This window comes from Callorhinus ursinus, unplaced genomic scaffold (genome assembly GCF_003265705.2).
Source record: "Callorhinus ursinus isolate GAN/ISIS: 27379988/994484 unplaced genomic scaffold, GSC_fseal_2.0 scaffold27, whole genome shotgun sequence".
Classification (NCBI taxonomy): Eukaryota; Metazoa; Chordata; class Mammalia; order Carnivora; family Otariidae; genus Callorhinus; species Callorhinus ursinus.
This window is the reverse complement of record NW_027397089.1, coordinates 1,138,297-1,153,360: the sequence shown is the minus strand read 5'-3', so window position 1 is coordinate 1,153,360 and position 15,064 is coordinate 1,138,297. Positions and strand designations below refer to the sequence as shown.

Sequence of the window (15,064 nt, the reverse complement as noted above, 5' to 3'; positions counted from 1 at the left end):
TCAACTCTACAAAGCCCAAGATACATTAGCAGAAGTTGCTTTTTGGGCTTTTTTGATAACAACACTCTCTTTCTTTTCCCACTCACCAATCAACCCTGTTGCCTGCATTTCATTTAACAAGCGACCAAGCAGTGAATCATCAGGGGAAGGATATAAACTTCCTTAGGAAGGAGCAGACTGAGGGCTTGCATCTTAGCTCTGTCACTCACTTGTTGGCTATTAGTCTTTAAAAGCCTCTACTTTTTCCTCAGTAAAATGAGATGAAAATACATATTTTCCTATGACTGTTATGAGGATCAATGATATAATGAATTCAGAACTCACCAAACTGCTAATATATTTAATGAATAATAACTATCCTTATCAAAAAGTTGGAAATGATATAATTATCGAGCAGTGGACAATTAAACAAATCAATTACAACCACGAGATAGTACCACATGGAATCATGCAACAATTATGTTAGAAAAATATTTAATAACATTTAAAAATGCTCATATCTTTTTATATTTCAAAGAAAAGATAGCAAAGCAATATATATACCTTTATATCAATTTTGCTAAAGTATGCATTGAAAAAACATTAAAGAGATATACCAAAATGTTAACATCAGTTCTAGTAATGGTAGCAATATGGTTGACTAATTTTTTTATACTTTCCTATCTTCTCAAAAATTTCTACAAAAATTTTAAGCCCCCCCAAGAAAACAAGAATTAATTAATTAATTAGTGTCCATTATTATTTCACAATAACTAATGGGACATGTAAATTTATTAAAAGGAAACTAGTACTATTTTGCAATTAGAATAAAACTTAAAATATGAACATTCCCAAGTGGCAATATATCAACATAAATGTGCATTATGTTAAAGGAGCTATGAATAAATGCCTTCCAAAGGTGAAGTTTTGATAGAAATATGGAGTGGAGTAGGACTTAGTAGAGAAAAAAATGATATGCGAACTTGGACCTAAATAATATCACATTAGGCTGTGACATCTTGTTCTTTCATTTGAGCCCCATAATAACTCCTTGAGACTAGCAGGTATTATTACCTCATTCTTAGACATGAACAAACTTAAACCACAGAGATATTAGGGAACTTGCCCAAGGTCACACACTTATTAATAAATAGAAAATTTAATTTCAATCCAGGTAATCCAATTTAAATTCAAAGCTCATTTATGCCTATTCTTTATGTACATTATTTTTATATTGTAAATTACAGCTTTGGGATTCTAGAAGACTACATCAGGAGTGGGACACACCTAATTAAAGAACCATCAAAGAAGTTTTGGACAAGTAGAGCAAGCCATTCACTTACACCAAGGAAGATTTGATCACTGATTGAACTCAGGGCCTAAGAGTCATCTCTGTTTTCTAAACGGCTTAAAGAATGGTCTTATATCAAGAACTTGAAAAAGAAAGATATTAGATGTTGTGGTTAGCCACTATAAGGAGCAGAAATGATTCTCGTTTGTAGGAAATAATGACACTAGTCAAGCCATTTGTCCTATAGTGAGATCAGGCTTTGATATGGCTTTAGAAGAAAAGAAATAAAGCACAAGAACCAGAGGTTAGAATGAGCCTTAAAAATTGACCAGTGCCAAAGAAATAAAAGAGATAAAGAGAAGCAGCCTAAGAGGAGGAAGAGGATCTTTAAGAATTCAAAGATAGAAATATCAGTTATGTCTCAAGGAATGGTAAGAAGGGTCTACAGAGTGAGGGCAGAGAATAAGTTTTGGCAGTAGGCAGGACACAGCACTGTCAACACAGGATAGAAACTGTAAGTCCACATTGGCTGCTGACAGAACCAGGACCCAATGTCCCAAAAACCTCCACCAAAAAGGTAAAGCTTAGATATATATAGATAGATACATACATACACATCAAATAAGGGTAACAGTTACTTGAGTAACTTAATCTGCAACCACATCAAATGTCTTATTTTTTTTCACTTCCTGAAACATTTAAGGGATCCAATGCGCCTTGTGGAGGCAGAAACAATGGAAACAATACTCATCTCTGACTCTAACACAGCTCAGTGTTGGAGGGGAAGAGCACACAAATACAAGAGAAGTGTCAGGGTGGCTATGAAAGATGATCCCCCACTTGGTTATTTTTTGCAAATGGGTAGCAAAAATGAGATCTGAGCTACTTATATGCCCCCAATGGAGCTGACTGCAGTTTTACTTCAAGAGAAAGTAGCTCAGCCATCAGGGCAGACCATGGAACCTGAAAATATAGAAATTAACTTTGTCCCTGACCTGCTTTCTAATCTGTATTACCCCAGTCTGGGCTCAGTGGTCTCCTCCACCTTCCCACACCAGGCATGGGTGTTCTTGTAACTAATTTCTATCATTCCATTTACTACATGCGACTATATATGAAAGTTGCCCCACCTAGACTGGGAATTCCTTGTTCATGTCACACTTGCGGAGTTCACGCATGGTGTTTGGCACATGGTGAGCATTTGTAGTATGTTGTATGAAATGAGTGTTGAAGGTGCCTCTGTATGTACCAGAGAGGCAGGAAAATTGGTAGGGATGCAATGAGTCTCACATAAAAAAACAGCTGGACATTTAAAAAATTAGAAATGACCCTGGGGGCTGGATGGCTCAGTTGGTTAAGTGTCCAACTCTTGAGTTCGGCTCAGATCATGGTATGAGTTGTGAGATCAAGCCCCTCATCAGGCTATACGCTCAGCAGGAAGGTCTGCTTGAGATCTCTCTCTCCCTCTCCATCTGCCATCCCCACTCCAAAATAAACAAATCTTTAAAAAAAGTTAGAAATGACATTAATGTTGACCATTCCCAAACGGTGGAGAAAGAGGCACAGGGAGGGAAGGCACCAAAAGTAACCTTATAGGTATCAGTTATGCCAGTCCTATACATCAGGTTAGGTAAGTTCCCAGTGAGAAGTACAGTAACTAGAGTAGGAGGATAATATGGGAAGAGAAGGGAGAAAAGTAGCTTGGAATATGACATTATGGGAAAGGCAAGTACCTACTAAAATTAACCTCACCAAAGGACTGAAATATCATCGTGAACAGTTACTAAACAATAGCTCAACAAATAACAATATTACTATACTACAAAACCCAAAACATGTGCATTACATATTAAAGAACATGAACTGTACCTGAGATCTTCAATTTCTTTGATGTAACTGTGAATCATATTACTGATCTCCTCATTCCCTTCACCTGCAAGACAGAACATGAAATTAAGAATTTTCTTTAAATTAAACTTCAAAACAGAATCAGAGAAAAAAAGTTATGGAAACAAAATAATAATGCTTTAAAACATAATTCATACAGCAGATTTCCTACCCTTAGTTATATAAGCAGACAATAAAATAATATTACAGAGCTAAAGCCACATTTTGTTTCTTCAAGAATGCATTTTTTATAAATTAAGTATTTAACTTAAAATCACAGACTGTATATACACAGATTGATATTTCTACTTGAAATGTTCCAGGTAATTAATGAGCACAAAGAATGTTCCCTGCCCTCCAGGAGTTAATCCCTCACTTATCCCACTTTATACACATACCTGCTCTGGCAAGAACCTGGTTAGCCTGATCGCTAACAAGCTGTGTGATTCTGGTCCTCAATGCATCAACTGTCTCTTGCATGGCTTTAATTCTTACACGCAGGTTATTATTTTCAGTCTGTAGCATAGCATTCTCATGAAACATGTCATTGATGCTTTCCACACCCTCTTCATCGATTATTCTTTTACCCTAGGAAAGGAAAATATTTCCTTGCTTGTTAAGGGGTCTTACATACACAAGAGTTTTGTTTAAAGATACAACACATCTTCAACAAAGGGCCCTTTTGTTTTAGTAGCCTTGAGGCAAAAGAGATCTTTTTCCCTCTACTACATCCCTCTGTGGTGCATTTGTCACTAAAGAAAGGGACTAAGGAAGGCTTTTGAAACAAGAGGTCGGTCAGGTTGATAGACTGGACAATATTAAAAGTTACCCACAAGGAAAACTAAAGAATTCGATCTCCAAAAGGAAGGAAGCTACTATTTTGACAGACAAGAGACTCTGAGATATGTTATGTATAAGCCATCACAAGAAGGCATCACTTCTTCACAAGATACACCACAAAATGCAAAGTCCAACCCATTCACTCACTGTTTTGTACTCCATGAGCTCCATCTGAAGCCGTGTGATCTCACTACGAAGTGCATTGATTTGCTGACTAGCTCTGTCCTGATTGACCATCACCTTGTTCTTGATATTTCTAGCTCGATTGGCATATTTCAGAGTATTTAAGGTTTCCATAAAATCTCTGTCTGAAGGGCTAACACATGCTATCATGATTGTTTGGCTGAAAGTTAAAAAGAATAATTAGGTTTACAGAAAAAAAGCACATAAAACACTGAAATAAGCATTTTTAATATCCTGCCTTTTTTCTTATTTTCAAGATACTAAAAGATTGATACTACTAACTTAAAAATAAAAGCAAATTTATAAGTCCCCATGCTTTAAGACTATCTACTTAGGTGAAATTGGGGAAAATGAAATTATATTATTTTTCTTTTACCCATAATACTTTGAGAAAGTGCAAGTGCATATATTTATTTCTCATCTTTATAAAATATTTCTGAAGCAATGCAAACAAATAATTCTAAAATTTAACCTATCCATAGTAATGACAAACTGTATTCAAAAATCATTTCTTTCATTACCTACATAATATTTCAGTATTATACATTTATTTTCTTTTTATTTAATTATTTGTATCCTGAATTTTTTTTAGATTTTATTTATTTATTTGACAGAAAGAAAGTGAGAGAGAGAGCACAAGCAGGGGGAGCGGCAGGCAGAGGTAGAGGGAGAAGCAGACTCACTGCAGAGCAGACAGCATGACTTGGGGCTCGGTCCCAGAACCCTGAGATCATAACCTGAGCTGAAGGTAGATGCTTAACTAACTGAGCCACCCAGGCACCCCACTTGTATCCTGATTTTTTGTCAGCAAAGAAATTTACACAAAATCCTATCATCTGAACAAGAAGAATATTTAGTAAATCCACATGTTTTACAATATAAAACCTCATTTGTGACTGAGTGGTCAAAGTTCCTGAGTTTTTGGCCAGATTACACAGAAAGAAAAAAGGAAAACAGTTCTTTTTGGTCAAGATGAATTGCTTTGTCAACCAAAGAACAGGATAGCGAAATGCTTAGTATTCCCCGCTATTTTGTCAATGAAACAGACATGGAGATTGTAATCAGAACTTAACACTAACTGGAAAATGTATACGAACAGCAATTAAGGAGCTAATTTACTCACTCTTATAGGAAATTTATGCCTATTAATTCTAATCTGTAGCCTCCTAGTTGGCTTCCGCTGCCACCTTCCACTAATAATCTCCACACAGCACTCATAGTAACCCTTTTAAAAGGGGTCCCATTCCACCCATCTTTTTCCCTTAACAATGCTTGTTTTTTTAAATATATATCTTTTATTTTTTTAAAGATTCTTATTTATTTATTTGACAGAGAGAGACACAGGAAGAGAGGGAACACAAGCAGGGGGAGTAGGAGAGGGAGAAGCAGGCTTCCCGCGGAATGGGGAGCCCAATGCGGGACTCAATCCCAGGACTCCAGGATCATGACCTGAGTGGAAGGCAGATGCTTAACGACTGAGCCACGCAGGCACCCCTTAACAACGCTTGTTAATCTGTATTTACTCTTACTATTTTTCAAGATCCAACACTGGTATCATCTAGTCCAAGAATTCAAACTTCAGTTTGCCTACTCTCTTTCTTTTCCTCATATCCTCTATGTATCCCTTTTTTGTTGATTTTATTATTATTATTGTGAAAGTTTATAGACCCCAACTCTTAGACCCTAAACTCCTAGAGGATAAAGATCATCAAGTTTTATTCATCAATATACTTTGTATAACCCAATACTGGAATCTAATAGGTCATTAGGAATTGTGATGTGTGTCACGTATATATATTTACTTATTAGAGACCCAGAAAGTTAAAATAATTCATGCAGAGGAGCCTGAGTGTCTCAGTCAGTACTCTGGCTCAGGTTATGATCTCAGGGTGCTGGAATCAAGCCCCGCATCGGCCTCTGCTCAGCAGGGAATCTGCTTGTCCCTCTCCTTCTGCCTCTGCCCCTGCTCCCTGCTTGTGCTCTCTGTCTCTCTCTCTCAAATAAATCAAATCTTTTAAAAAAATAATTCATGCATCTCTAGCTCTCTCTTTTAATGAAGAAAATAAGGTAATCAAGTGAGAGTGATGGTTATGGACACTGATTAGAGAACAGGACTACTCAAAATATAGTCCCCAGTTCAGTGCAAGTCTAATTATTTGTTACATGTTCACAATAAATACAGAAATTAAGCGTAAGCATTTTAGACGTTTACAACATTCGAACTTGCTATAATCCATGACCTCATCTCACTGAATGTAGTATAGAGCAGTTCAAGTGTTTTCGAACTTACATGGTAAGTCACAAATGGGCAAGCTGAGTATAGTCATACACAGTATAAACCCACCACAAATTGGGGAGTGGGGTAGAAGAACTTGCCCTTCACAACTATTTTGAGAAGCACTGGGATCAAGTGCTAAAGGAGAATGGTGAAAGTCAGGAATGAGAGGAGCTAAGATCTATTGTATAGGGAAAAGATCACATACTAAATAAAATCCCAAAGATACAAATTTCAAGAATGGTTATATTTATGAAAAATTCAAAGAAAACATTAAAGTTGTTTATTTTTAAAATTTATATAAAACCACAATTCTGTTTTAAAGGAAACATATTACTTAAATAGGTTATTATGTTATATATCATATATTATTTATCACATTATACCATATGCCATATTATATCATACATTAGGGAGGAAATACATCACAATGTTAACAGTAGCTACCTGTAGGTAATAGAAATATAACTGATTTTTATCTCTGCTTTACATGTTTCTGTCTTTTTCAGAATTTTTGCTATAAATTTGTTGTAATGTTATATTAAACATTATAAATTTATGAAAGCCAGTTTCATTAAGAAAATAAAAGTCACTAAGTTATGCACATAGACACAGTTTTTTTGCAATAATGTCTTTGATCTAATTTTTCTTTTTTTTTTAAGATTTTATTTATTTGACAGACAGAGCGAGAGAGCACAAGCACGGGGAGCAGCAGAGGGAGAAGCAGACTCCCCGCAGAGCAGGGAGCCCGACATGGGGCTTGATCCCAGGACCCTGAGATCATGACCTGAGCCGAAGCCCAGTGGAATGAGCCGCCCAGGGGCCCCCTAATTTTTCTTTTAAGAGTAATTTGATACAAACTTTACAAAACGAAGGTATTCTGTTCTCTAAGATGTATACAAAGTACAATGCTTTTGAACTAGAAGTTCAATTTCAAAATTTTAAGCAGGAATTGAGGCTCATTAAGGATGGAATTAGAAGAGGTTTTTTTCTGCTGAAGAGTTACCACTCAGTAAGGAAATGGGTGAGGAACATCTGAGACTGTAGCCAATCACTATCTAGCTGTAGCCAATCTGAAACTCCAGAGGAATTCAAGTGCAAATATCTTAGACTGCTTATAGGGCAAGCAAACCTTCAGAAGCATTAAAGTATTCAAAAGTACTATAAAGGGAGGACATTTATCATCTCTGCTTTGTTTTATAATTAAGAAATAAATATAGGAAAGGACTACAATTTAGCAAACCTGAAAAATTTCTATTTGGCTTAAAAACAAAAATTGGTCTCATTATAGTTAAAACCCAGATTGATATTATTATCAAAATTATCAAAATTCTTTGGATAATAGTTGTTCAAAAAGGAAATCTGTAAATGTAATTACCAGATAATTTTATAGCATCTAATAATCTTTCCAATAAATGTGTCAGACCATTGAAAACACTGTAAAATAGATTCACTGTGGTTGTCTGTAACTTGTTCCATTACACTATGATTGAATTTAAATGCCAAAAATGTTTCCACTTGTAAAGCCTACATGTTGATGTTTACAAAAAGGAATGTATTTACTACTAAAAGAATGAGTTTAGCTGATGAAATATATCAGAATGATGCAAAGTATAGAAAAAGAGGAATATCAGTGATATTGACAAAGTTAATAAACAGCAAACACCCTGTATTCATTCAATTGACATTAAAAAAAGTTTTTCTGCATATAAAAAAAATGCTAAATGTTAGGAGACTTTGGGGCACCTGGGTGGCTCAGTTGGTTAAATGTCTGCCTTCAGCTCAGATCATGATGCCAGGGTTCTGGGATCGAGCCTGAGGTTGGGCTCCTTGCTTAGCAGAGAGCCTCCCTCTCCCTCCCCCTCCCCCCACCTCATGCATATGCTCTCCCTCTCTCTCTCTGTCTCAGATAAATAAATAAAATCTTTAAAAAAAAATTTAGGAGACTTTGTAAAAAGTATCAATATTTAATTACCTTGTAATTACCTAGGAGACAGCATTTATTTTTCAACAAAATTGTATTAGGTATCTGCTATGTGCCAAGCACTAAAAGCAGAAATTATGATATAGTAGAAAAAGTATATTCACTTACAAGCTAAGTGATTTTGAATAAATTACTTAACCTCTATGGATTTCAATTTCCTTATCTGTAAAATAGCAACAGTAACACCTACATCAAGGGATATTATTAAGGATTTTGTGAAATAATCACATACAAAAAGACTCACACATTTTAGGCACTTAAAAAGTATTAGTTCCTCATTCTATTAATTTGCTTTATAATAAAAACAGTTCTTAGAAATCACTTTACAAATTTACTTTAAAATTAATAAGTAAGTGAAATTCAGGAATATGGAGGATAATCACTTATGCATACCTATTACCCCCGAGGGAATCCTGTAGCAGTCTTGTCAGCTTAGAATCTCTATAGGGGACATGGGTGGCCCTCTTGCTCTTATCTCCCAGTGCACTTATTACATTGCCAAGTGCCAACTAAAAGACAGAGAGAAGAAAGTAATAAAATTTTAGTAATTATAACACTTTTAAATAAAAAAGCTTATAAAGAATAATATGGAGACATGACAGAATTGAGAAGATGTTTGATTTTGTTTCACATTTGTATTTTGAAGTATGAAGTATACTTCAAGTTTTTCTATATTAACTACTAAAAACTAACACCACTCAAAATGTAGTGCTATAATATACCCATAACTCACATTACCTAAAATTTCTATTCAGAGATTTTCTTTAAAAATAGAAATGTGATAAAATTGGCACCACTTAACCATCTCTAGAATTATCAGAACATCAGGTTGTATCCTCAGAAAATTGTCAATTCGTGTTTCAAATTCTTCTCAACTCTATGAAGAAATAAAATGTTTAGGTAGTTTAACCAATTCATGAAGTTTTCTTACTGCAATATAGCTTCCTTGTGGAAAAACAAAATCTTCTTGAACCATAATAAAAATGTCAGTATTATTTTTCTGAACAAGGTGTTCCTAACACAGGTGTAGCTATCTCTAGAAATACAATGAGTCTATGAGCTATTCATCCAATATTTAAAAAGTAGGTCAAATTACAGAACTCTCTCATCACTCCTCCTGACACTCCTACTGTTTTTCCTACCACAGTGAACTGGCACCTAAAGCATAAGCACTATCCTAGACCTTGGTCACACTTTCCTTCAGTAATGCAAACAGATAATCACGATGTTTTTGTCAGGACCAATGGATCCTGCAAAGACTGACATCAGCATCACATTGTGTCTTAGTGTCTTCTCCAGAGAAGCTTCAGTTTTAACCACTGGCCACACTGAAACTTTACCAGACGTATCTGAACACGTTTCAGTGGCCTAAACAAAAAAACAGACCAATGGCTTTTGTTTTTTCCTGACAGCACAAATGGAAATTCTACCGTGATTTTATCTCCTACACAAAGTCTAGGATCCAGGTCACTCCCTTTAACACTAACACTGAACCATAGTGTAAGCATCAAGATGGGTGTTGGAGTTGGGAAGTCTGGCTCTCTCTACTCAGTCCTGGTTGTTAATTTCCACCCCAAATGAGTTACAATCATCTAGGAGCAAATACTGGACAATAGTAAAATAGGACCATCTGATTGGAGTCCCCAGCTCTAGGCAGGAAGGGAGAGCAGCAAAGCAGAAAACACAGACCCTGATGCTATCTGCATTTAGGGATGCCACTACTTTTATGCAGGAACACATGTCCAATTTTATAATGAAAGTCAATAGGAAAAGATTTATTATACAAAAACTTGCCCTAAAACTTTTTTATCTATGTAACAGAAGCCTTATACTAACAAACACAAGGTGGTTCGCCATGAAAACCACCACTAGGTGGCATGGTATTAAAATTAACTCCTAACAGGAAAATTTTCAAAATTCTCATTTTAAAACGATCATTACTTTAAAAAAATTGATAATTCCCAAAATAAAATGACTGACATAAAATGTTAGCAAAAAATCTACTTTGAAAGTCATCCCATGAAATATTTAATATTAAATGCTGATTTTGACAATTTATTTTTAAAGGTGGGAAGAATTTTTAAAATCATTTCTACTATATATATTATTTTCTGCATATATAATAAAATTTAATCCAACTAAATTTATACACATGTAAAAAATTTGCAATGTTTTAAAGAAAGAAAGCCTATAATGTGCATTACTCCTAAGTTTATAAGTTTATTGTAACTTTCATTTCTCAGCTCAGCACATGAAGGATTTCCACTTGGGTATTATGTGTTACAGAAGGGAAAAGCACATACAAGTCCACAGTTGATGGAAATGCCTTCTTTTGCCCTCTCGCCAGTAGCTCCAGTACGCTTCAGTCTTTCTGATCCTGCCAGATCAACAAAATGGAACTTTGCAGTCAAGGTTTCAAATTCATTCAGCTGTGATGATTCAGAAATCACCTTATTATCAGTTGCATTTTCCTGCAATTGAGGAAAATAATAAAAAATATTTTATTAATGTGACACTAAATATCCTCCAACCCCACCTTGCGCTCATTATGCATATATTCAATAAATATAAACATAGCATTCAAAAATAGGCAAGTAGACAAATAAATTTAATACAAAAAAATCTACTGGCAATAAGAAGTTTAGGCAAAGGTAGAAAGAAACTTGCCAGTCAGAAACCAACTGTTATCAGCTGAGGCTTTGCTTATGTTGATGAAGAGAAACCTGTAATGCACAGTCCTCAAAAGCAAAGGGTCTCGGGTGACTACATCCATCACCATTAAGCCAGGGCTTGCTTTCTAGTTGCTGCAGACACATATCCATTTTTTTAATTTCAAAATCTTACATAGTTGGCCAGCTTCAGTTTAAATACAATCAGAAGCATCTCATTAAGAAAAGGAATCATTAGCCAAACTAAATTTGGCTTAAATGTACTCTCCTGGGATTTATGTGGATTTTTAGGAAAATGAAGCCTGAAAGTGTAAGAAATTAGAACTAAAGGAGCGCCTGGGTGGCTCAGTCGGCTAAGTGTCTGCCTTCAGCTCAGGTCATGATCCCAGAGTCCTGTGTCGGGCTCCCTGCTCAGCTAAATAAATAAATAAGATCGAAAGGAAGGAAGAAAGGAAGGGAGGGAGGGAGGGAGGGAGGGAGGAAGGAAGGAAGGAAGGAGAAAAGAGAAGAGAAGAGAAGAAAGAAAAAATTAGAACTAAAACTCACAGCATCTATTTGGGGACACATTCTGGTTTGACACAAATGAATGGTAAAAATGGCATGTGAACGAGAGCTCTGAACATTCATCTGGGTACTAGCAGTTGTCCGGGATAAAGCACCCAGCTTCAAACACTGCATCATCTGGAAAGGAAAAGAAAGATTTTACTTGAACAATATTTAAACAAGACACCATACAATCAGAAATCTAAGCTAATGGTCAAAACCTACCATATTAGGGGATATAAAAGATGTGGCTTTTCATATTATTTTAGTTACAGGCACTTTCTGAGCTGAACTTCTCAGTATAATAGTGTATTATTTTTTTAATAGGAGAAAACACTGAGATTCCATTGTTTGTCATTTGCTGACATTTGCAGCTTCCATTCCAAAACTGTTACAGTAGAACACTTGGGAACAAACTAAGCAACAAGTTGAATTACTGGGGCCCTTCTATATCTTCTCTTGAAATACTTTTCTGTAACTTTTCTTAACAGTTTCCCTTTAGGAACCATGCTATAGTCCTACATATGTGACAGCAAAAGGAAACCAAGGATTGGCATCTCAGCCTTCACCCTCAATGATCTAACTCTCTCTAGCTGTGAAAGAAAACTATACATACATTGCCTTAGATTCTTTTCATGCTATGATAAATGTACTGACTTTATCATAACCTTGACATTGTAGATAATAAAATCCTGATATAAAAAAATATGGGGGAAGAAGACAAGATTTTTAACTCTATATTACACATATGGATACAAATTTCATTCTTGATCTCAAGCAAACTATCAGTAAAGCTGATTATTAAATAAAGCCAAATATATTCTATTTTAACTTTAACATAAATGTCACCTCTGATTCTGTATTCACAGTACGTGTTGTGACGCCCACAGTATAAATTCCTCCAGTTGAATCTTCATGAATTCTTATATTTGATTTTTTATTTTTTGCATCAATATCACGAGTGGTATCAAATAAGTCAAGGACCTCTTCATTATATAGCTATCACAAAGAAATATTATAAGCTTAATTTTAGTAGAAATTGCCTCATGGCTATTAACATATATTGCATATTATCTTTCTAACATATCTTAAAACATTTTCAAAATAACATATTTCTTTAAAATAACACATAAAAATGAATGATAAAATTATTACTACAAATACAAATAAATGTCAGATTTCTTTATGAGTAAGAACAGTAAATGACTTAATCATGACTAATGAGTTGAAAACTAGCTAAAATGATCTATTAATCATTTGCAAGAGATAAACAAATATTTATAAATATTAAGTAAATGCAGAAACACCAAATGCAGACAAATCTGAAGTTTAGAGAAGATTTTAAGAATTTTTACTACTTCAGCTAAAAATATTTCCTATTGTCCTACAACCTTTCTTAATGTATCTAAAAATTAATACTTAGTATTTTTCCAAGGTCAGCAATAATATTACTGCTTCTGTATCAATAGTGGCTAAGAAGATTATACCTTAGAAGAGGATGCATACACCTATTTTTCTATCAATATGCTTATAGTCACAATGCCTAACAACATTTGGACGGTGAAAGGGAAGGCAGAAGAACACTGTTTCTTTTCTTTTCCACTACTAATTACCTTTCTTTTGGTAAGAAGTACATAGTTACATTAGTCTCAGTTTTTATTAAATTGGGATGTCCATTAAAACCAGGAGTAAGATAATTGATGTTAATTTGAATTAGGTTTTCTATTTCATGCTATATAATCCTGAACAAACTATTTCATCAATGATCAAAATGATTAGCTCAGGCAATCTAGACTAGAACACTCTTTGAACAAAGCACCCAGAATTATAATGTTGCCATCCACCTAACTGCAATATTGCTCAAATCCCAGATGTCCTCTTACTGTCATGTTCCTCCCACCAGACTAGACTGCCCTAAATTAATCCAAACCTGCCCCAACCTTTGGACATTGCATAAAACATAGGCCTATCCTTGCAGCAATACCAGTTTTTGCAACCCAATTAGTGCTATAGCCTCAATCCTATTATTCTGCACATCTCCCCTCCTTCTTAGCTGCTGAGTTCCCAGATCTTTGTGAGCCTGCCTACACTACAACAGTAATTATAAGATGGAGTCTGAAATAAACAATATTGTTTTACCCTATGGACTCCGGTCAAGTGTTTATAATTTTTAATACCAATAAGAAAGAATATTTATTATTTATTATCTATTGTTACTATGACCTATTACCTAAAATTAATTTACTCAAATGTTATTTATTAAGCACTAAGTGCCAAATACTATACTAGAAACTGGGAGTATAAAATCATAAGAGTTATGGTCTTAAGGATAAGATATAAAGGAAACTAATGACACAATTAGACTATTACCTCTAAGAATTGGGCATTCACTTTAAAATCTGGAGGAGGAAGCCCATTTTTAATTGCAGTGTGTTTTTTTTCTTCAATACTCTTGAAAAGGTGTTTAACAGCACGAGAAATAATACCCTGTTCTTCCTCGATGATGTTAACATCAAATCCTGTTCCCATTGTATATGTTTTGCCAGCTCCAGTCTGAATAAAAGAAGTGAACAAAGAAAAATGCATGCTTGATATCAATAACATAAGTTCAAGAAACAAAAAGTGCAAGTGAATTGACACTTCTGAAAAGTTACAGCTTCTATAAAAATAATTTGGTACTTACTTGTCCATAGGCAAAAACAGTAGCATTGTATCCTTCAAAACAACCTTCAATTAGTTTTTCTATACATTGAGTGTAGATCTGCTCTTGCTGAGATTCAATGTCAAACACATAATCAAAAGTAAAAGCTTTATCTTTCCCTAGGAAGACCTGAGGTTCTCCTGGTGTGACAGATGTACAAATATGGCATCCTTCAATCTTCTCTTTGGCAAGCTGTGGTCTTATTCTGTGAGAAATAATTGGAAAAAATAAAATAAAATGACTGGAAAAAAACTGAAAGACACAAAACTTAAAAATTCCTAGCCAAATCTTTTAAAAACACTAATGTAATCTACTACTGCCTCTTCCTTTGAAAAGTTTAAATAAATTAAATTATACTGGGTCAATTTCAGTATGAGTTACTTGACAATCTCAAAAAATCATGAACAAGAATAAAATTAATCTTAAAATTAAATAATTTTGTGGGTGAATGCTTTTCCACAACTGTAACAAATTAAACACTCAGTTAAAATAAATTCTGCCACCAAAATTCTGTTTGTTGTTGTTATTTTTGTTTTAAGTTTCTTCTCTTTATTTCCAGGGATGACAATAGCCAAAAGTGAGAAATTAAGGACATATTTATCTTGATGCCCCTGACTTGCCTTTTTTGCAAATTCTTCACCAGTGGTTTCCAAACTTATTTAACCATATCCTTCTGTCAGCTTAACATCTTGAAGCACACTCTCACTATATA

The 15,064-nt window shown here is 34.7% G+C and overlaps 1 protein-coding gene across 1 annotated transcript in view; it reads right to left on the bottom strand.

Moving 5' to 3' along the window:
• The window catches only part of KIF21A (kinesin family member 21A), a 145,956-nt gene that overhangs the window by 60,345 nt on the left and 70,547 nt on the right, over positions 1–15,064 (bottom strand). Inside the window, exons 4-12 of the mRNA XM_073877710.1 lie at positions 14,335–14,557; positions 14,022–14,204; positions 12,501–12,650; positions 11,655–11,789; positions 10,743–10,910; positions 8,833–8,948; positions 4,145–4,340; positions 3,556–3,745; positions 3,140–3,203 (exon numbers count right to left, since the gene is read on the bottom strand). Of these exons, the coding sequence (XP_073733811.1) occupies positions 3,140–3,203; positions 3,556–3,745; positions 4,145–4,340; positions 8,833–8,948; positions 10,743–10,910; positions 11,655–11,789; positions 12,501–12,650; positions 14,022–14,204; positions 14,335–14,557 (1,425 nt within the window). The remainder of the gene's footprint in view (positions 1–3,139; positions 3,204–3,555; positions 3,746–4,144; positions 4,341–8,832; positions 8,949–10,742; positions 10,911–11,654; positions 11,790–12,500; positions 12,651–14,021; positions 14,205–14,334; positions 14,558–15,064) is intronic.